At 46.9% G+C, this 23259-nt stretch overlaps 1 protein-coding gene across 1 annotated transcript; it reads left to right on the top strand.

Annotated features, from left to right (window-relative positions):
* The first annotated feature begins 6824 nt into the window (after positions 1-6824).
* On the top strand, positions 6825-19675 carry ZNF114 (zinc finger protein 114). Its single transcript, XM_070386806.1, has 4 exons — positions 6825-6950; positions 7065-7161; positions 12276-12402; positions 15849-19675. The coding sequence occupies exons 2-4, from the start codon at positions 7159-7161 to the stop codon at positions 17033-17035; spliced, it is 1317 nt and encodes a 438-aa protein (XP_070242907.1). The 5' UTR covers positions 6825-6950; positions 7065-7158; the 3' UTR covers positions 17036-19675.
* The last annotated feature ends 3584 nt before the right edge of the window (positions 19676-23259 follow it).

Raw genomic sequence — 23259 nt, 5'->3', positions numbered from 1 at the left:
TGGGTTACCTCAAGATGAATGGAGGTGGCATGACCCTCCAGAAGGGAAGCCAGATGGGTTAAATGATCGAGAGAGAGAGCCGATCCAACAATTCCCTGAGGTTTGGGCAGAAGATAACCTTCCCCCAACCCCTGGACTCACCAAGCAGCAAGCTCCAGTGGTAATAGAACTCAAACCCGGTGCTATACCAGTCAGAAAACATCAGTACCCGCTACTACTGGAGGCCTGAGTTGGCATCTTGTGACATAGAAATAGGCTACGGCAGGCGGGCATCCGGATTGAAGTCCAGTCAGCCTGGAACACACCGATCAGCCAGTTAAGAAGGAAGGGGGACAGGACTACAGGCCTGTGCAGGACCTCAGATTAGTCAACCAAGCAGCCGTAACTCCACCCCCACAGTTCCTAACCCCTACACCTTGCCAGCCTCCTCCCACCGAGTGCTAAGATCTATACTTTCCTAGATTTGAAGGACGCATTTTGTTTTGTATCCACATTGCTTTGGTTCAGTTCAGTTCAGTTGCTCAGTCGTGTCCGACTCTTTGTGACCCTATGAACCACAGCACGCCAGGCCTCCCTGTCCATCACCAACTCCGGAGTTCACTCAAACTCATGTCCATTGAGTCGGTGGTGCCATCCAACCATCTCACCCTCTGTCGTTCCCTTCTCCTCCTGCCCCCAATCTTTCCCAGCATCAGAGTCTTTTCCAATGAGTCAGCTCTTCGCATCAGGTGGCCAAAGGATTGGAGTTTCAGCTTCAACATCAGTCCTTCCAATGAATACCCAGGACTGATCTCCTTTAGGATGGACTGGTTGGATCTCTTTGCAGTCCAAGGGACTCTCCAGAGTCTTCTCCAACACCACAGTTCAAAAGCATCAATTCTTCTGCACTCAGCTTTCTTTATAGTCCAACTCCCACATCCATAACATGACTACTGGAAAAATACATGACTATTGCTCCAGTATCTCAACCCATTTTTGCTTTTGAATGGGAAGATCCAGCAGGGGGCACTAAACAACAGCTCACTTGGACTCACCTCCCACAAGGATTTAAGAATTCCCTGACCATTTTCTGGGAAGCCTTGGCTTCTGACCTGAACTCATTCCAGCCAGAATAGTTTTGATGCTGGCTGCTACAGTATGGGGATGACTTGCTGTTGGCTACTGAGAATAAAGAGGACTGCTGGGAAGGAACTAAGGCTTTGCTAGAGATGTTGATGGAAGCAGGCTACCAAGTCTCGAGGGAAAGGGCACAGATCTGCAAGGAGGAGGTAAGATATTTTGGGGTTGTCCTGAGAAGGGGCACAAGACTGTTGGACCAGTCTAGGAAAGAAGTAGTCTTGAGAATCCCACAACCAAAAACCCTACGACAGGTCCGAGACTTTTTGGAAGCCACTGGGTTCTGTAGAATTTGGATCCCAGGATACTCTCAGGTGGCCCAGCCCTTATATGAACTGGCAGGGCCAGAAGGGGATTCACTAAATTGGACAGAGAGGCAATAACAAGCCTTTGAAAAGTAAAAATTGGCTATTACATCGACACCCACGTAGGGTCTGCCAGAACTTACTAAGCCATTCGCTGTTTATGTAACTGAAAAGGACAACGTGGCTATGGGGGTGTTAATCCAGACTGTGGGGACATGGGACCGACCGGTGGCCTATCTCTCAAAACGGCTGGACAACGTTACTACCGGGTGGCCTGGGTGCTTATGGGCAATTGCCGCGGTTGCCTTACTGGTCCGAGAAGCGACCAAGCTGACTTTGGGCCAAAACTTAACCGTAAAAGTCCCCCATGAGGTCAACGCTCTCCCACTATTGTAGCCACACATTCTGGGAAACAAACTCAGAAGGACATTGCAGATAGTGGAGTGCAGTTTATTACACTGGCGGGCCCAAGGCAGTCTCCTCTTAGCCAAGGACGCCACCAGTTTTTGTGAAAACCTTATATACCCTAAGTGTATAAGGTTCCCTGAAACTAGTCTGAACAAAGGAAAAAGATACAATCAAAGTTAACCCGTGATCATATGCCTTAAGCCTACGTAGTTAACAGTGGGCAGTTATCAATAGGCCTGTGGTCATACCCCAATAAGCATAATAGAATGTTTGATTCTATTCGGTTACACAGATAACTAGGATATTCTTTTAGGCAATGGAGAGCCCTGGGGCTCTTCCTTCTGGGGGTATGTCGTTTCCATAGATACTAGGCATATAGCTCAAAGTCCACAGTCCTGCCCAAGATGGAGTCCTGCTTTCAAGATAGAGCCTGTTCTGTTTCCTCCTTCACTACGAGGGGGTCCCCACAAAAGGTTGTCAACGTCCTGGATTACCCAATACCAGGGACTTTTATGAGAGAACCCCCATGTTACTATTGAGCTCTGTCAGGCCTTAAATCCGGCTACACTCCTTCCTGTGGGGAAAGGTGGACTTTCACATAATCGTGAAGCAATCCTGGAAGAAGTTTATGCTAGCACACCTGACCTGAGGGACCAGCCAATCCCGGATGCAGACTGGGCCCCGTACGCCGATGGCACCGGGCTGGTGAAACAAGGACAGCGGCTGTCGGGGCACGCGGTAGCCACAGAGAAGACCGGCGTCGAGGCTGGCTCTCAGCCATCCCACTCGTCTGCTCAACGGGCCGAATTATGGGCTCTAATGCAGGCCCTCCAGTTGTCAAAAGGTAAGGCAAACATTTACTCTGACTCCAGGTATGCTACTGCTACTCTGCATGTGCATGGGGCCCTATACAAGACATTAAAAACAAGGAAGAAATCTTGACCCTACTAGATGCTGTATGGGAACCTGAAAAAATAGCAGTGATACATTGCCGGGGTCACCAAAAAGAGGACAGCCCGCAGCTGGGGAAACCAGCTGGCAGATAGAGCCGCAAAACGAGCGACTGAGGAGTTTGGAGGTGCTGGGGGCGGGATTGTTAAGACTTTTGTGCTTAACAACTCTCCCACAGTGTACCCCGGCCCAAGACCAGCTGTCTGAAACAGAAAGGGCCACCAAGAATGAAAAGGGTTGGTGGGAGCTGCCATATGGCAGGCTGCTAGTTCCCAAGGCATTGGCCCCTTCATCAGTGTCTAGGGTAAAGCAGACTACCCACTTGGGATGTGACAAAATGGAAAAGTTAATTCAGAAATATTTCTTAATACCACGGCTTTCTTCCCTGTGTAAAATGGAATCCCAGAACTGTTCTGCTTGCTCACAGGTCAGTGCTGCTCCCGGACATAAACAGAAAACTCCAGGAATACAATTAAAGAGCACTCTTCCCTTTGAACATTCAGAAGTGGACTTTACTGAGATGAAACCCTACAGACACTATTGTTATTTACTGGTCATGGTATGTACCTTCTCAGGATAGGTAGAGGCCTTCCCCACCCAAACTGAAAAAGCAAATGAAGTGGCTCGCTGTCTGATTCGAGAAATAATCCCCAGATTTGGGTTCCCGACCAGTATAGGATCAGACAACGGCCCTGCTTTCATAGACGATTTAATTCAACAGGTATGTAAAGCTCTAAATGTCAAAAGGAAATTACATACACCATATTGGCCCCAGAGTTCTAGAATGGTGCCGAGAACTAACCAAACCCTTAAAGAAACACTTTCAAAATGTATCATAGAGACTGACTGTTTATGGATGGACTTACTTCCAGTGGCCTTGCTCAAATTAAGAGTGACCCTGCATTCCCACGGTTATTCTCCTTATGAAATTGTCTATGGGAGACCCCCTCCCACAGTAAGACAGGTGTTGGCAAATTTGCCACAGGTAAGAGGAGATGGGATTTCACAGCAAATGAAACAATTAGGTAAGGTAATAAACCAGGGAACTAAGTTTGTCCAAGAAAGGGTGCCATTCCCCCTTGAGAAACAGATTCATGAGTTTCATGAGGGGATCAGGTGTGGGTCAAGGACTGGAAATGTGACTCCTTGGCTCCACAGTGGAGAGGCCCATACACTGCTGTTCTAACTACACCTACAGCAGTTAAAGTTGCAGGTGTCCCTCCCTGGAGGCATCACACAAGGGTGAAGAAGACATACCAAGCAGACCCTGAGGATGCCGAGTGGACTACACAAAGGGACCCTGCTGATCCCTGTGAAACCCAGATCATCTTAAAAAAGAGGAAGCAGAAATGAGCTCTGCAATCAACTTCTGCTACATGGGCTTGCCGGCATCATCCTGAGACTCGCCACAGTTTCAGCACAAGAGAACATTTTCATCTCGTGGGCACATTCTTATGCAGACTTTGATAACATGTCTAACTGTTGGGTTTGTGGAGCCATGCCTTTGTCAGTGATGGACGGACTTCCTTGGTGGGTGTCTCCTCTCCATAAGGGAGATTTTAGCCCCCTCTGTTCCTTTTTGAGACAACAACGAGAAACATTTCTTTCTTTGGTTATTCACAACCTGTCGCTTCTTTCTTGGTGTAAAGTGGACTCTAATCAGACTGATCAAGGCCATGGGGTGAGATTTGAAGTAAATGCAAGCTTTACAGAAGTAACAAAAGCCTATACTTTTTACTTAAAAATAAAAAAGGATGAGAACTCTAGGGCCAGTAAAAAGGGCCAGTCCATCAGGTACTTTGAACAATTTGACCAGATATGAGACAAATATTTTTGAAGGACTCCAGATCAAAGCCAGCCTATTGTCCCTGCCCCTATCTGTTGGGAGCAAAGGGAACAGAAGATTGGATTTGGTGACCATCCTGTAGATCCAAAAGAATTAAAATATGTGGGATACTTTTCCTCTGAGCAATGTGCACAAATATTAAAGGTCACCTATCGCTGGCCAGGTTCAGACTGGAAGAACAACCCTGGGATCCGATCAGTGGTACCTAACGGTACCCAACGGCAGCGTGGATTGAATTTGTGTCCTTGGCTTCCAGTCTGTTGGGTCAGCCGTTGCACTTTAGGATTTGCCTTTGCTCAGGGAAGTATTAAGCCATCCTTACAACAAGCTCCAGTAAATTTGCCTTATTTACATGCACGGCGGGCAAGGTCCGTGTTTCAATGGTATGATTACATAGCTGCCTTGTTCATACCATCTATAGGAACAACAGATACTATGACTGAAGTAGAAGCTCTAACTAACTTCATGAAACAGGGCCTCCTGGACAACACAAAGGCGACCCAAACTTTAAATGAAGAACAAATACAAATGAGAAAGGCAGTAATTCAAAATCAGATGGCTTTAGAAATACTTAATGGCTGCTCAAGGAGGGACCTGTGCTACAATTAAAGTTGAGTGTTGTGTATATATTCCTGATTTATCTGGCAATGTATCAGGCGCTCTAGCAGACATGAAAAACCAGGTAAGAGCTATATCTAATGATAATATTCCTTTTTGGACTTCTGTTTTGTCGTGGATAAAGGGCGATTGGTGGAAAACCATTGGCCATCGTTATAGTGGCTCGGTTGATTTTGTCATGTGGACCTTGCATTCTCCAATGTATTGTCAACTTTGTTTTGCTGAGATTGAATTCATTCACCCAAATATATGCCAGAAGACCCAGGGTACAGTACATCCCTATGAATGATGCTCACACTGGAATTTGAGAGCATCATGAGAGGGGAATGAAGGAGGAAAGGAGCGGGTTGCCCTGACTAAACTGACTCTGTTTTAAAGGGAAGGAAACTCCATCTTGCACTCTCCGCGAACTTTGGACTACATATCTGGTAACCAAAGCCTCCCCAGTGGATAAACACCAGACCAGGCTGACCTCGTACCTAGACTCCCCAGAGCCAAAAAGAATGCAATAATCCACTATATAATCGATCACTTTCTGTAGTTCTAATAATGCCCATTGATGAGGGCTACACTGCATGACTAGCTGACCTTTAGAATATGAATCATGACTGTAGCCTGTTTGTATCTCTTCCTAACATTTTCCAGAGCAGACTTGAGAAATCTGGGGATGTGGGCTTGGGCATGTACACTTCGGGTATAAAATGCTGTTGTCACAAACATCGGTCGGGGTCCTTGGCTAAGGAGGAAACTCTGTCTGGGACCCGACGGTGTAAAAAACTGCACTCCACTATCCACGCTGTCCTTCTGAGTGAGTTTTGCTTCCCAGGGTGTTTGGCTCTAACAATAATACCTCATGATGTCAACATTTCTTCCATCACTTGTAAAGACAACTTCATTTTGGGGTTTCCCTGGTCTTTTAGTAGTTAGGACTTCAAGCTTCCAATGTAGAGGACATGGAGTCAATCCTGGTCAGGGAACTAACATCCTGCAAGCCTTGAGGTGTGGCCAAAACCAAACCAAACAACAACAACAACAAATTCCCCTTTGTCATAAGCAAGTGGATTTCCAGTCATAGCAAACCATCATCCAACAGGCAAGTAGGTCCTAAAAGATGGAGGTGGGGAGGAAACGGGGCTCAAGAGGGAGACTGAGGGCCCTCCATTTGGTTTGGCCCTTTTACAGCATAGATCTGTTTGATCCTTTTTAAAATTTTTATTTATTTTGGCCACTTGGTGGTGTGATATCTCAGCTCCCAGACCAGGGATCAAACTCGCGATGCCTGCAGTGGAAGCGGGGAGTCCTAGCCACTGGATTGCCAGGGAAGTCCCTCCATCAAGCACAGATTTTTTAAAACCCTCCCTTTCCTAAGGAAGTGTTCGTCCTCTCCGGGCGGGGCACAGGGCGGCGCCGCTGGCTTTCAAGCTGCGGAACTTTCTAGCGGGCCGGGGGACAGGGTAGGTGGGGAGGGGGCGGGGACAGGGAGAGCCCGAGGCAGGGAGACCGGAGGGACCGCAGCAGGTCCGGCTGCCTCCAGGGTCTGGCGGGAAAGTTCTGCCGGAAATGCAAATCTGCTGAGGGTGGGGTCAGTTCCTGGGAAGATTCCCCGGGAGCCGGCGAAGGTGCAGGTCTGGGGATTCTCTCCCGGCTTGCCTCTACCACCTTCCCCGCCACACCGTCCACGGTGAGCCGTGGGGATTAGGAAGCAGGTACAAAATCCCCGGGCAGGATAAGAACTTGGTTTTGATCCTTCCTGTGGGGGTGGGGGGGGCTTGTTATTTTTATTTATTTATTAATGTCAGTATTCTTTTCTTTTTTCACAGTTCCATCCGCCTGCCACCCTGCAAACCTCTGGGACTGGAATGAGTGCTTGCCACCAGCAGTATAGACCCGTCTAGGAGCCGAGTGCCGTGGAAAATGGTAATTTTCCCGGGTTGGGACGAGGATCCACGCCCAGGGCGGGGCCGGGTCGCCTTCCGAAGAGTTGGGAGCAGCTGCCTGCAAAAGGCCGGATTCTTTCCGGCTCGGGAGAAAAGGGAAGCCACGAGGAGCCCTAAGTGCGCCCTTCACGTTGCCCGAGAGAGAAGGGGTCTCCCATCCCTGGGCTGCGACCTTGCAGGACGCCTCTGTCGGTTCCCGGCGCCGACTGCGTTTGCCCGCTCGGTGTCATTTGAATCCACAATGTGTCGGGGGCGGGGGGAGGGTTGTCTGTTGTGCTGAGGGTGAGCCGCAAAATTCTAGGGACTGTCAGACTGAGAATATGCGCACTGGGTTCACTGCTCCTAGAGACAGGGCTTCGAGGTTTGAGCTGGGTCTAATCGGCACATTGTTTTTTGCGTGGGTCCTGTGGCCATCCTTCAGTTCAGTTCAGTGGCTCAGTCCTGTCCGACTCTGTGTGACCCCATGGACAGCAGCACGCAAGGCCTCCCTGTCCATCACCAGGTCCCGCAGTTTACTCAAATTCATGTCCACTGAGTCGGTGATGCCATCCAGCCTCATCCTCGGTCTTCCCCTTCTCCTCCCTCCTTCAGTTTTTCCCTGCATCAGGGTCTTTTCAAATGACTCAGTTCTTCCCATCAAGTGGCCAAAGTATTGGAGTTTCAGCTTCAGCAACAGTCCTTCCACTGAATATTCAGGACTGATTTCCTTTAGGATGGACTGGTCAGATCTCCTTGCTGTCCAAGGGACTCTCAAGAGTCTTCTCCAACACCGCAGTTCAAAAGCATCAATTCTTCGGCGATCAGCTTTCGTTATGGCCCAACTCTCACATCCATACATGACTACTGGAATAACCATAGCCTTGACTAGACAAACCTTTGTTGGCAAAGTAACGTCTCTGCTTTTTAATATGCTGTCTAGGTTGGTCATAACTTTTCTTCCGAGGAGCAAGTGTCTTTTAATTTCATGGCTGCAGTCACCATCTGCAGTGATTTGGAAGCTCCCAAAATAAAATTCTGTCACTGTTTCCACTGTTTCTCCATCTATTTGCCATGAAGTGATGGGACTAGATGCCATGATCTTCGTTTTCTGAATGTTGAGCTTTAAGCCAACTTTTTCACTCTGCTCTTTCACTTTGATCAAGAGGCTCTTTAGTTCTCTGCTTTCTGCCATAAGGATGGTGTCATCTGCATATCTGAGGTTATTGATTTTTCTCCCGGCAGTCTTGATTCCAGCTTGTGCTTCATCCAGTCCAGCATTTCTCATGATGTACTCTGCATATAAGTTAAATAAGCAGGGTGACGATATTCAGCCTTGACGTACTCCTTTCCTAATTTGGAACCAGTCCATTGTTCTTGTTCCATGTCTGGTTCTAACTGTTGCTTCTTGACCTGCATACAGATTTCTCGGGAGGCAGGTCAGGTGGTCTGGCAGTCCCATCTCTTGAAGAATTTTCCACAGTTTGTTGTGATCAACACAGTCAAAGGCTTTGACGTAGTCAGTGATTCAGAAGTAGATGTTTTTCTCTAATTCTCTTGCTTTTTCAATGATCCAATGAATGTTGGAAATTTGGTCTCTGGTTTCTCTGCCTTTTCTAAATCCAGCTTGAACATCTGGAAGTTCTCAGTTCGCTGTACTGTTGAAGCCTTGCTTGGAGAATTTTGAGCATTGCTTTACTAGCATGTGAGATGAGTGCAATTGTGCGGTCGTTTGAGCATTCTTTAGCATTGCCTTGCTTTGGGATTGGAATGAAAACTGACCTTTTCCAGTCCTGTGGCCACTGCTGAGTTTTCCAAATTTGCTGACATATTGAGTGCAGCACTTTAACAGCATCATCTTTTAGAATTTGAAATAGCTCAACTGGAATTCCATCACCTCCACCAGCTTTGTTTATAGAGATGCTTCCTAAGGCCCAGTTGACTTCACATTCCAGGATGTCCGGCTCTAGGTGAGTGATCACACCATCATGATTATCTGGGTCATTAAGATCTTTTTTGTATAGTTCTTCTGTGTATTCTTGCCACCTCTCCTTAATATTGTTAGGTCCATACCATTTCTGTCCTTTATTGTGCCCATCTTTGCATGAAATGTTCCCTTGGTATCTCTAATTTTCTTGAAGAGATCTCTAGTCTTTGCCATTCTATTGTTTTCCTCTATTTCTTTGCATTGATCACTGAGGAAGGCTTTCTTATCTCTCCTTGCTATTCTCTGGAACTCTGCATTCAGATTGATATATCTTTCCTTTTCTCCTTTGCCTTTTGCTTCTCTTCTTTGCTCAGCTATTTGTAAGGCCTCCTCAGACAACCATTTTGCCTTTTTGCATTTCTTTTTCTTGGGGATGCTTTGATCCCAGCCTCCTATACAGTGTTACAACCTCCGTCCATAGTTCAGCTGCCAGGGAAGCCCTGATTTTTGTTTTTAGATTTCATATATAAGTGATAAATGGTATATGTTTTTCTCTGAATGACTAATTTCACTTAGCATAATACTCTCCAGGTCCATCCATGTTGTTGCAAATGGCAATTTTTCATTCTTTTTTATGGCTAAGTAATATTCCATTCTTTTGCTTTAATAAATAACCTTCCATTTAAATAATTATGTCCATATACCATTTGGGGTTTTCGCCAGGGTATTTTTGGAGTATAATCTCATGAATGCAAATGCCAGATCAAGGGATGCCTGCATATCAAATTTTGGTAAATTGGTTCAGTTCAGTCGCTCAGTCGTGTCTGACTCTTTGCGACCCCATGAATCGCAGCACGCCAGGCCTCCCTGTCCATCACTAACTCCCAGAGTTCACTCAAACTCATGTCCATCAAGTCGGTGATACCATCCAGCCATCTCATCCTCTGTCGTCCCCTTCTCCTCCTGCCCCCAATCCCTCCCAGCATCAGAGTCTTTTCCAATGAGGCAACTCTTCGCATGAGGTGGCCAAAGTACTGGAGTTTCAGCTTTAGCATCATTCCTTCCAAAGAAATCCCAGGGCTGATCTCCTTCAGAATGGACTGGTTGGATCTCCTTGCAGTCCAAGGGACTCTCAAGAGTCTTCTCCAACACCACAGTTCAAAAGCATCAATTCTTCAGTGCTCAGCCTTCTTCACAGTCCAACTCTCACATCCATACATGACCACTGGAAAAACCATAGCCTTGACTAGACGGACCTTTGTTGGTAAAGTAATGTCTCTGATTTTCAATATGCTATCTAGGTTGGTCATAACTTTCCTTCCAAGGAGTAAGCGTCTTTTAATTTCATGGCTGCAGTCACCATCTGCAGTGATTTTGGAGCCCCAAAAAATAAAGTCTGACACTGTTTCCACTGTTTCCCCATCTATTTCCCATGAAGTGATGGGACCAGATGCCATGATCTTTATTTTCTGAATGTTGAGCTTTAAGCCAACTTTTTCACTCTCCTCATTCACTTTCATCAAGAGGCTTTTTAGTTCCTCTTCACTTTCTGCCATAAGGGTGGTGTCATCTGCATACCTGAGGTTATTGATATTTCTCCCAGCAATCTTGATTCCAGCTTGTGCTTCTTCCAGCCCAGCGTTTCTCACGATGTACTCTGCATATAAGTTAAATAAGCAGGGTGACAGTATACAGCCTTGACGTCCTCCTTTTCCTATTTGGAACCAGTCTGTTGTTCCATGTCCAGTTCTAACTGTTGCTTCCTGACCTGCATACAGGTCAGGAAGCAATTTTGGAGAATTTTGAGCATTACTTTACTAGCATGTGAGATGAGTGCAATTGTGCGGTAGTTTGAGCATTCTTTGGCATTGCCTTTCTTTGGGATTCGAATGAAAACTGACCTTTTCCAGTCCTGTGGCCACTGCTGAGCTTTCCAAATTTGCTGGCATATTGAGTGCAGCACTTTCACAGCATCATCTTTCAGGATTTGAAATAGGTCAACTGGAATTCCATCACCTCCACTAACTTTGTTCATAGTGATGCTTTCTAAGGCCCACTTGACTTCATATTCCAGGATGTCTGGCTCAATAACCTCAGATATGCAGATGACACCACCCTTATGGCAGAAAGTGAAGAGGAACTCAAAAGCCTCTTGATGAAAGTGAATGAGGAGAGTGAAAAAGTTGGCTTAAAGCTCAACATTCAGAAAACTAAGATCATGGCATCTGGCCCCATCACTTCATGGGAAATAGATGGGGAAACAGTGTCAGGCTTTATTTTTCTGGGCTCCAAAATCACTGCAGATGGTGATTGCAGCCATGAAATTAAAAGATGCTTACTCCTTGGAAGGAAAGTTATGACCAACCTAGACAGCACATTAAAAAGCAGAGACATTACTTTGTCAACAAAGGTCCGTCTAGTCAAGGCTATGGTTTTTCCAGTGGTCATGTATGGATGTGAGAGTTGGACTGTGAAGAAAGCTGAGCGCCAAAGAATTGATGCTTTTGAACTGTGGTGTTGGAGAAGACTCTTGAGAGTCCCTTGGACTGCAAGGAGATCTAACCAGTCCGTTCTGAAGGAGATCAGTCCTGGGTGTTCTTTGGAAGGAATGATGCTAAAGCTGGAACTCCAGTACTTTGGCCACCTCATGCGAAGAGTTGACTCATTGGAAAAGACTGATGCTGAGAGGGATTGGGGGCAGGAGGAGAAGGGAACGACAGAGGATGAGATATCTGGATGGCATCACCAACTCAATGGACGTGAATTTGAGTGAACTCCGGGAGTTGGTGGTGGACAGGGAGGCCTGACATGCTGCAATTCATGGGGTCACAGAGTCAGACACTACTGAGCAAGTGAACTGAACTGAGGGTGGGGACTCCCTGAGGAGTCCTGATATGAACAGATGACTCCTTGGAAAAGTCCCTGATGCTGGGAAAGATTGAGGGCAGAAGGAGAAGGGGTGGGGCCGGTCAAAGGATGAGATGGCTGGATGGCATCACCGATGCAATGGACATGAACCTGGGCAAACTCCAGGAGATGATGAAGGACAAGGAAGGCTGGCGTGCTGCAGTCCATGGTGTGGCAAAGGGTCAGACACGACTGGGTGACTGAATAACAACAACGGGGAGGGGACATGATTCAACTCGATGACAGTCCATACCCCACTGAGCCAAAATGCGTGTGTTGTTCAGGACTCGGTGACCTTCGAAGATGTGGCTGTGAACTTCACCTGGGAGGAGTGGGCCCTGCTGGACTCCGCACAGAGGCAGCTCTACAGAGATGTGACCCTGGAGACCTGCGGTCACCTGGCCTGTGTGGGTAAGGAGGCCCCTTCTTCCTGCACTTGCTGACGGACAGGGCCCACTTGCGCCAGGCCCCTCCTGTGCTCCAGAGACTCACCCACTGCCCCCAGGTGGCAGACATGGTTTCCCCCGTGACCCTGGAAGTCTATCCTTTGCTTTCCTTTTTTTAATTTATTTATTTGGCTGCGAGGGGTCTTAGTTGCGGCACTCAAGAACTTCATTTCATCACGCCAGATCTTTTGTTCTTTGGTTGTAGAGCATGGACTTATTTGTCATGTGGGCTTCGGTAGTCATGGCGCCTGGGTTCAGTTGCTCCCCAGTACGTAGGATGTTAGTTCCTGGGGATCTAAGGGGACACCAGGGATCAAAACTGTGTCTCCTGCATTGCAAGGCAGATTCTTAACCACTGGACCACCGGGGAAGTCTGAGGAGTGATTTCTTAATAAGTATGAGGCTTCCTTGGGTGTGGGGTGGGCAGGGGGAAAGTTTTCAAACTAGATGGAGGTGATGGTTGTAAAGTGAAAGTGAAGTCACTCAGTCATGTCTGACTCTTTGCGACCCCGTGGACTGTAGCCTGCTGCTGCTGCTGCTGCTGCTAAGTCACTTCAGTCGTGTCCGACTCTGTGCAACCCCATAGACAGCAGCCTACCAGGCTCCCCCGTCCCTGGGATTCTCCAGGCAAGAACAGTGGAGTGGGTTGCCATTTCCTTCTCCAATGCATGAAAGTGAAAAGTGAAAGTGAAGTCGCTCAGTCGTGTCCGACTCTTAGCGACCCCATGGACTGCAGCCTACCAGGCTCCTCCGTCCATGGGATTTTCCAGGCAAGAGTACTGGAGTGGGGTGCCATCGCCTTCTCCCTACCTGGTACCAAATGCCAGAGCTGTACACTTTGGTTAATTTTATGCTGTGTAAATTTCATCTCTGTTTTTTGTTGTTGTTTTTTTAATTCATTTCATCTAAGAGGGAAGCTGAGGCTCATGAATGTATGAGCTTCTTTGGGTATATAGAGAGTGTCGTGGGTTTCATCCATCTTCTCAGATGTTCCTTTCTACCCTCCTAGAGGAAGACCTGTCCCACTCTGCCTTAGTCCAGGCTGATAAAAACAAAATACCATACACCGGGTAGCCCAGACAACAGTTGTTTATTTCTCACATTCTGGAGGCTGAGAAGTCCAGGATCAAGATGCCAGCAGATTCAGTTCCTGGGAGGGCCCTCTTCCTGGCTTGCAGATGGCTGCCTTCTCACATGGCAAAGAGGGAGAGACCCCTGGTGTCTCCTCTTCTTTTGAGAACAGCAACTCCATCTTTGAGTCCCATCCCGCCCTCATGAACTCATCTAAACCTAATTACCTCAGGAGGTTCCCACCCGCAAATAGCATCCTGTTGCGGGACTGGGGTTTCAGCATGGACTTGCGGTGGTTGTTGTTTAGACCCTAGTTCAGTTCAGTCGCTCAGTCGTGTCCGACTCTCTGCGACCCCATGAATCGCAGTACGCCAGGCCTCCCTGTCCATCTCCATCTCCCGGAGTTCACTCAAACTCACGTCCATCGAGTCGGTGATGCCATCCAGCTATCTCATCCTCTGTTATCCCCTTTTCCTCTTGCCCCCAATCCCTCCCAGCATCAGAGTCTTTTCCAATGAGGCAACTCTTCGCATGAGGTGGCCAAAGTACTGGAGTTTCAGCTTTAGCATCAGTCCTTCCAAAGAAATCCCAGGGCTGATCTCCTTTAGAAGGGACTGGTTGGATCTCTTTGCAGTCCAAGAAGACTCTCAAGAGTCTTCTCCAACACCACAGTTCAAAAGCATCAATTCTTCGGCGCTAAGCTTTCTTCACAGTCCAACCCTCACATCCATACATGACCACTGGAAAAACCATAGCCTTGACAAGACGGACCTTTGTTGGCAAAGTAATGTCTCTGCTTTTGAATATGCTATCTAGGTTGGTCATAACTTTCCTTCCAAGGAGTAAGCAAGCGTCTTTTAATTTCATGGCTGCAATCACCATCTGCAGTGATTTTGGAACCCCAAAAAATAAAGTCTGACACTGTTTCCACTGTTTCCCCATCTATTTGCCATGAAGTGATGGGGCCAGATGCCATGATCTTCATTTTCTAAATGTTGAGCTTTAAGCCAACTTTTTCACTCTCCTCTTTCACTTTCATCAAGAGGCTTTTTAGTTCCTCTTCACTGTCTGCCATAAGGGTGGTGTCATCTGCATATCTGAGGTTATTGATATTTCTCCCGGCAATCTTGATTCCAGCTTGTGCTTCTTCCAGCCCAGCGTTTCTCATGATGTACTCTGCATATAAGTTAAATAAGCAGGGTGACAGTATACAGCCTTGATGTCCCTAAGTTGTGTCCAATTTTTTGCGACCCCATGGACTGTAGCCTGCCAGGCTCCTCTGTCCATGGGATTTCCCAGGCAAGAATACTGGAGTGGGTTGCCATTTCCTTTTCCCTGGCATCTTCCCCAACTCAGGGATTGGACCCTTGTCTCTTAAGTCTCCTGCATTGGCAAAGGGGTTCTTTACCACTAATGCCACCATAGTGGTGGGGGGCATCACAAATTCAACCCATAACAGACTCTTTGTCCAGTTTGTCCTGGCAGTCGGAGGTTGGATTGGAAAAGAATTTCCAGACATGGAGTATTTCAGAAAGGAGTGAGTTTATAAGAACAGATATAATGAGGGTGCTACCAGCACAGCAGGTGACCTCCTGGCAGACAAGAGAGTGTTGATGCTTTTTGTGAGTTAGTAGCCAATTTTTATAGCCTCAAGACAAAGAAAATTCCTGCTGGAAGGGTGGCATTATGTGATTGGTTAGGGTACTATAGAGTGAGTACCCAAGTGGGCATTTTTACTTAATATGGGGTCAGGGAGCTGGCCAGGAAGGATGGGAGTGGAGTGACAACGGTTGCTATGGGACTCAGTTCCGAAGGCGACCTTGGTGCTGGGCTCCGCGTCTGTGGCCTTGGTACAAAGCCTCACACTTGTGATCTTGGTATAGGTCCTCACAGTTCTCTCATGCTTGGCATTCACGATTGTACCTTCAATCTCACAGAATCATATTTACATATCTGGCTGCACTGGGTCTTAGTTGCAGCAGGTGAGATCTTTAGCTGCGGCATGTGGGACCTAGTTTCCTCACCAGGGATTGAACCCGGCCCCCCTGCATTGGGAGCGCCAAGTCCTGGCCACTGAACCACCAGGGAAGTTCCCAGAACTGTTTCTTACCATCTTGCTGTGTGTATTGAACCTCTGATCTTAACCATAGTCAAACTCCTCATACGTCCCAAATTCCAATATCTCTCTCTGCCTCTCTGCCTGCCTCCTCTTGCTTTCTCCCTTCTCCCATTTTCCTTACAGAGGGAACATTTGAAAAGAGATCCACGGGCATTCGCCTGCTTTCTCCAGCCCACTTTTCCTTTCCACAAAGACCTGACTTTTGCACCACTTCATTTCAGATTGGGCGACTCGACATCAAACCAAAGACTCGACCCCTCGGCAGAACAGCCTTGCTAAAAGGACATTTCAGGGAGTGAACAGAGCATGTCTGGCAAGCAGCGGTTCCCGACTCTCCGATTTCAGAGAAGACTGGATGTCCCATAGAATAGAGGAGCCGGGCAAGCAAAGAGGGCGAACATTAAAGCAAGTCGCAGCCGCCCACGAGAAAGATGCCTCTCCCATTGGATTCTGGGAATATCCTGAGACGAGAGACATCTCTAACCCTGGCCAGAAGATTGTGCCATCACAGGGAGATTCCATGAGGAAACATAACCCAAGACGTAACTCAGATATTTTGAAACAAATTCTCCTCTTACACAGTAATCAAAAAATCTCTACGAACAACGAAGATGACCGAGTCAAGTGGCAGGAAATGCCGTGGATTCCACGTGCGAGAACTCAGACAGAGCTGAAATCAAAGGCGCGGATGGATCATCAGAACGACCTGCTTCATTTGCAGGCTGAAATGTACATGGGCATGAGCATCTGTGAATACAGTCCACGTGGGGAGGCCTTAGAGGGAGACATCTCCCTTAGGACAGGAGGGACGCCCATGAAAGAGAAACCTCGTCATTCTCATCAGTGTGAAAACACCTTCCTAAATAACTCTCTCCCTGCCGGGCAGACGCAACCCTACGAGGCAGAGACAAATAATGAGAATAATCAAAGTGGGAAGACATTTGTCCCTGTTCCAAGTTCCGATTCGCACAGGAGAACTTCGATGGGAGGGAAGAGCTATAAGTGCAGGGAATGTGGGAAGGCCTTCGTGTATCAGTCGTTCCTTAAGAAACACATGGAAATTCACACGGGAGAGAAGCCCTACACATGTGAGAATTGTGGGAAAACCTTCAGATACATCTTACACCTTAATAAACATTTGAGAAATCACAACCTGAAGACCTTTGAATGTCCGGAATGTGGGAAAAGTTTCAACAAGTCCTCAAAGCTTAAGGAACATATTAGGATTCACACTGGAGAGAAACCCTATAGATGTCAGGAATGTGGGAAAACCTTCAGTAAGTCCTCAAAGCTTAAGGAACATACTAGGATTCACACTGGAGAGAAACCCTATAAATGTAAAGAATGTGGGAAAAGCTACACTAATTCTTCAAGTCTTAAAAGCCACCTGAAGAGGGTCTGCGGATGAAAGGAATGGGGAGAAGCCTTCATTCATTTTCTCAAAGTACTGAGTGCAGAAGGATGACGTGGTGGAAGGGAGCTCAGTGAATGAACAAAGATGGAAACATCTCTGAACTCTCAGATCTTATGGAAATGTAAGATTTCACACTTGTATTTTTTTTAAGGGAATATGGGAAAGCCCTCTGTTGTCTCAAAGGTACAGTTCCTGTAAAAACACACTGCAGGACTTCCCTGGCAGTCCAGTGGGTAAGATGCCACCCTTCCACTGCAGAGGGTTGATCCCTGGTGGGGCAGCTAAGATCCCACATGCCATGTTGCAGGGCCAAAAAAATAAAAAATAAAACTCACACTGCAGAGGCATCATATGGGATTAAGGAATGTAGGGAAAACCTTACATACTCATCCTTCACTTTACACATGAGACCAAACCCTGGAGAGAGACCCTCTCATCAGTAATAGATTTGAGAAAGCCTTTATTTCCCTCTCTTCATTTGCAGGGCACAAATGAGTCTTAAGCTCAGTCAGGTCTGATTCTTTGTGACCCCCATGGACTGTAGCCCTCCAGGCTCCTCTGTCCATGGAATTATGCAGGCAAGAATACTGGAATAGGTTGCCATTTCCTTCTCGAGGGGATCTTCCCAACCCAGGAATCGAACCTGCGTCTCCTGCATTGCAGGCAGATTCTTTACCACTGAGCCACCGGGGAAGGGAAGCCCCTAATAGTAGAAGAGAAACAGGGTAGATGTTCCGATCGCTAGCATTATCCATGTCTCCTCCTTCCATTGGAACCAAAATTCTGTATTTGCCACCATTTCTAATAAAATCCCACAAGAATGCTGACTGCCTCTCCACGGACCCTTTCAGCTCTGCCACGTGAGTTTTGAGCTGTAGGAGCTTCATAACATTTCACTTGTGCATCACTGCACCCGTGTGAATCCCTGTTTGAACTACGTTGAATTTAGACTCAGGTTTACTGTGCTCCGTGATGCCATTTCTCTCCACTGATTTGACCGCATTATGGTCAGAGTATGTGATCTTTTTGGTACTGATAGGAAATACTTGTCTTGACTTTCATTTTGGTCTCGTGATGGGACCAGTTCTGTCATTGCCTGACCACATTCTTCTCATCTTCTTTACTAAAGGGACATAGATTTTTTTCCAAAGTTAACACAGTTGGATTTCTTTTAACACTGTGTGTTGGGTTTTACTTCCCTGACCAGGAGTCGAACCCACTCCCCCTTCAGTGGAAGCATGAGTTTTAACCATGGGACCGCCAGGGAAGTCCCTGTGGAATGTTTTTAACTGCATTTGTCAGAACTTTGCTGGTGGTCCCATGGTTACGACTGCGCTTCCGCTGCAAGGGTTTGACTCCTGGTCAGGGAACTAAGATCCCACATGCCATGCAGCAAAAAAAAAAAAAAAAAAAAGAAATGCCTTTCTCAGATTTTCTCATATCTGGTGGTGAATGGAGCTTATTGCCAGTAAGGAGGGAGGTGGTTTGGATTCCTGGAGGGCTGTTGGAAAGGAGAGAATGTTCTTCACCCTCTCTCAACCAGGTCCCCTGCTCTCTCTTTCCTTTGTAGCAGTCTGGAAATGGGATGATATTCCCAGAGTTAGCTCATACAACTTGAGGATCATTGAAATGAAAATCATGGTCCCAGTAACACGACCCTCAAATAGAAATACACAATTTCTCACTCTTGTATTTGAATGGCATATTTGGGGATATTCATGGCTGCAGTAGACTGCATGTCTAGATTTATTCCGTAAAGCAAAGCCCTAATTTGGTTAAGAAGCATTTCAGGGGAGTTTTGTTGTTTGTTAAGTAGAAGCTGTTATTTATCTTTGTTTTTGTATGTGCCACACCTGTTGCAGGATCTTAGTTCCCCAATCAGGGATTGAACTCCTGGCCCAGAACATCCCCAGGGATTCAGCTGGAAGACTCTGCACTTCAATTCAGGGGGCATGCGTTCCATCCCTGGTCTGGTTGGGGACCTGAGATCCCACATGGTGCAGCCAAAAAACTCTCCAGGCCCCCTGCAGTGGAAGCACAGAGTCTTAACCACTGGACTGCTGGGCAGTTCTGGGGGAGGTTTTATAACTCAGAATGATAAAGTTAGTATGTGACCAATTTTTATAATTCCTCGTGTGATTCAAGATGCTGTACATTTCTTTGGTGTTGGGTGGCCTCGTCAGTATTTGAATGGTCAAACTTCTTAAGAGTGTTTTAGACTCTCTTACTAACGACATTTTTACTCACTGAGCAAGTTCATAATAAAATATCTGGGGCTTCCCTGGTGGTTCAGTGGTTAAGAATCGGCCTGCAAATGCAGGAGGTACCGGTTCGATCCCTGAACCTGGATGATCCCACATGCCATGGAACAACTGAGCCCGTGCACCCCAACTACTGAGCCTGTGCTCTAGAGCCCGGGAGCCACAACTACTGAGGCCCCAGCACCCTGGGGAAGCCACTTCGGTGAGAAGCCCATGTGCAGCAGTAGGGAAAAGCCCTCACAGCAACAAAGACCCAGCACAGCCAAAAATAAAATATTTCAAAAATTAAAATAATGCTACTCAAAACATAGATTCTCAAAGTCTTGCAGTTTTGTCAATTCTTGTTTAATGTATTTGGAAACGTGTTATTAGATACATAAGAAATTGGACATTTTCTTTATTAAAGGTGAGTTTTTCTTTCTAGTCTATGTTTAACCATCTTCTACAACAGTGATTGTTTTTGTTTCTTCATACAGTAAGGGTGAAAGTTTATGTGCTTCTTACCATGAGCTAGTATTTGCATATAGTTCAGTCACTCAGTCGTGTCCGACTCTTTGCGAACCCATGAACCGCAGCACGCCAGGCCTCCCTGTCCATCACCAACTCCTGGAGCCCACCCAAACTCATGTCCATTGAGTCGGTGGTGCCATCCAGCCATCTCATCCTCTGTCATCCTCTTCTCCTCCTGCCCTCAATCTTTCCCAGCATCATCAGGGCCTCATCCTGTTTATTATGTACCAACACTCCTCTCATAAACACTTTAACATTTTTTTTTTATGAATGAGAAAACTAAAGCACAGAAGTTAAGAAAATGGTTAATGTTAAGTGATGTGTTTTGAGTTTCAAAGCTACCAGTGTTCTCATCGTCAAGTTCAGGGTTCAGAACAGGTGTTTTCTGTTACTGCTATTGCTATATATTTATATAACTTTATTTTTTGACTGCACTGTGCAGCATTGGGGATCTTAGTTCCCTGACCAGGTATCAAACATGTGCCCCCTGCAGTTAACCAGTGGACCACCAGGGAAATTTTTAACACTGAGTTTAAGGAACACATCATGGCCCTTCTATGTACTTTACATTCACTCATTTAACGCTCACCGACAACCCTATGAAGTGGGTGCTATTAGTACCATTTTTAGAGCAGAGGAAACACACAGAGGCTAAGCAAGCTGCCCAAGGTCACACAGCCCCACTGGGAGAGGGCAAAATTCTAACTCCAGTGTCCTGCACCAGACTAGGTGGGGAGGCCTCCCTATTGGCATTTTGTCTGTCTTCCCCCATCCGAGTATGAGCTCTGGGAGGGGCACATCATCTGGCTCACAGAGGCGTTTAGTGGAATAAAGAAGGGATGAGTGGCTATCTTAGGATGGCCACTCATCCCTTAGTGACCGCCTGCGCCCTCCTGCCGTGCTCTGCTTGAGGAATCCTATTCATAGGTAAAAACCGTATCCTGCGGCGAGCGGGCGGAGAAGGCAATGGCACCCCATTCCAGTACTCTTGCCTGGAAAATCCCATGGACGCAGGAGCCTGGTAGGCTGCGGTCCATGGGGTCGCTAAGAGTCGAACACGACTGAGCGACTTCCCTTTCACTCTTCACTTTCATGCATTGGAGAAGAAAATGGTAACCCACTCCAGCGTTCTTGCCTGGAGAATCCCAGGGACGGGGGAGCCTGGTGGGCTGCTGTCTATGGGGTCGCACAGAGTCGGACACGACTGAAGTGACTTAGCAGCAGCAGCGGCGGCAAGCGGGACTTCAAAGAAATCCCAGTGGCTTGGGCTGAGTCAGAACAGAGCAGAACCCACTCATGGCGGGGTACGGGCGCCACCTGACGGCAGAGTCCTACTAAGACAAAAGCCAGGAGACCAGGAACGTTTGCTCTGGACGAAGAAATTATCTGAAAGGGAGTCGATCGCAAGTTTTGTGTTTTTTTTTTAGATATTTATTTGGCTACAGCCGGGTCTTATCTGTGACACACGGGATCTTTAGTTGAGGCGTGCGAACTTAGTTTCAGAGTGTGGGGTCTACCCCCAGCGTCACCCATGCCCCAGCAAGAGGAGGCAAGAGTGGCCCCCTTGAACCCTGGGCCCCCTACATTGGGAGTACAGAGTCCTAACCACTAGAGCACCAGGGACGTCGCTGAAATGCCAGTTTTTAAATTTCTTATTCACTGTTATATCCCCAGAGCCTAGCACCATGTGTGGCACAGTCGTGCGTGCGTGCTCACTTGCTGTGTCTGACTCTGTGACAGACCCCATGGACTCGGTAGCCCACCAGGCTCCTCTGTCCATGGAACTTTCCAGGTAAGAATACTGGAGTGAGTTGCCATTTCCTCCTCCAGGGGATCTTCCCGACCCTGGGATCAAACGCGTGTCTCCTGCCTTGCAAGCAGATTCTTTACCACTAAGCCACTTGGGAAACCCCTGGCACATAGTTAATACTCAGCAAATATTTGTCAAATCAATGGGAAAAAGAGATGGAAGAGATGGAATTCCCCATTATAACATTACTTCAAAGGATCTGATTTGATAAGGTGTGAAGGAATTTTTTACCAAAAACCTTAACTCTGTCCTGTGCAGTAGTAGACTGTGAAAATTAATTCAACATCTCCTGTTTCTTATATCACCCAGAAGTGACTTCAACAAAAGTGTTTTCTAGGATGCCCCAAACTAGCACTTGTGGTCAGTTCAGTGACTAGGAGGCTTTCGCCCTGATAGGTTGTCTTGAACATGTGCTGCCCTGCTGGTAACATCCTGCCTGTAAACTGCATAAACACGGGTAAGCTTGCTCATCAGATCACAGATAGACCTCTTCTCTCTTCGCATATGCATGATGGGAAATTAAATCCCAGCTCTCCAATGGGTTAATTATTTTACAAACAAAACTAGTGAGCCCACGTTTGAGGTAAAATAACAAACGGCCCTAGGATTGAACTTCCAGAATAGCTGAGAGTGGAAGGTGGCGACCCCTGCCGGCAGCCCCGACTCACACAAGCGTGAGTCACCTCCACAGGAAGTGATTTCAAAGATTGTTCTGTGTTCTTTTTTAAAATGATATTTGCTTAATGTTTTGTTTTGTTTTTTACTTATTTATTTATTTACTTGCTGCGCTGGAGTCTTTGTTGCTTTGCACAGACATTCTCTAGTTGCCACGAGCGGGGTCTACTCTTCAATGCGGTGCACAGCTTCTCATTACGGTGGCTTCCCTTGTTTCGGAGCATAGGCTCTAGGGTGCTCAGGCTTCAGTAGTTGTGGCGAACAAGCTTAATTCCCTGGCAAGCATGTGGAATCCTCTCGGGGCAGGAGTCGAACCTGTGTCCCCTGCACTGGCAGGCGGATTCTTATCCGCTACACCACCAGGGAAGTCCTGTTCTTAAAGCATTGTTATAAAGGCTGTGTGTTGTTGAACTGTATTCATGAGAACAAATGTGTGCTGGGTCCCTTATTTTTCTTTCAGACTTTCTTCCTGTTGTCACTAACTATATTCTTGATTATGTTTTGATTAGCACTAATTAAAGACCTGAGAGGCAATTTGGATTTTTTTCTTCCTTGTGCAGTTTTGAGGAAGCAAGGTTGACATGCTGCTTTCAGCCCTCTCTTTGGAGACGTGGAGAATTCCAAAATAGAACCTTGAAAATTTTAAAGGTACCCCACAGAGATTCTGGGGTTGCTTGTTACTGCAGCATAACCCAGCCTGTCCTGACTGACTGATACAATTCCCAGTTCTCAGTAGAGCCTGAAATGTGGAAGTCTCAAAAAAAAAAAAAAAAGGGAACAAATGAATGGCAGGAAATAGGAACAGGCTCAAACATTTCCCCCTGGGCCTGAGGTAGAGGAAACAGCCATGTCTCAAGTCTTCTCTCACACACACAAATACACTTATAACCAGGCTGGAGTAAAAGTCAGACTCTGGCCTTTATTTCCTATGGTCACAGCTCACGCCAACCCTGACACATTGG

Source organism: Bos mutus, chromosome 18 (genome assembly GCF_027580195.1).
Source record: "Bos mutus isolate GX-2022 chromosome 18, NWIPB_WYAK_1.1, whole genome shotgun sequence".
NCBI classification, from domain to species: Eukaryota; Metazoa; Chordata; class Mammalia; order Artiodactyla; family Bovidae; genus Bos; species Bos mutus.
Note: the sequence above shows the minus strand (reverse complement) of the source record. Positions and strands in the feature narration are given on the sequence as shown.

What these genes read in the sequence shown, in the direction of transcription:
- ZNF114 (XM_070386806.1), top strand. An exon ending in CGGTCACCTGGCCTGTGTGG is followed by an intron (nt 12,403 to 15,848) that starts GTAAGGAGGCCC and finishes ACTTCATTTCAG; the next exon opens with ATTGGGCGACTCGACATCAA.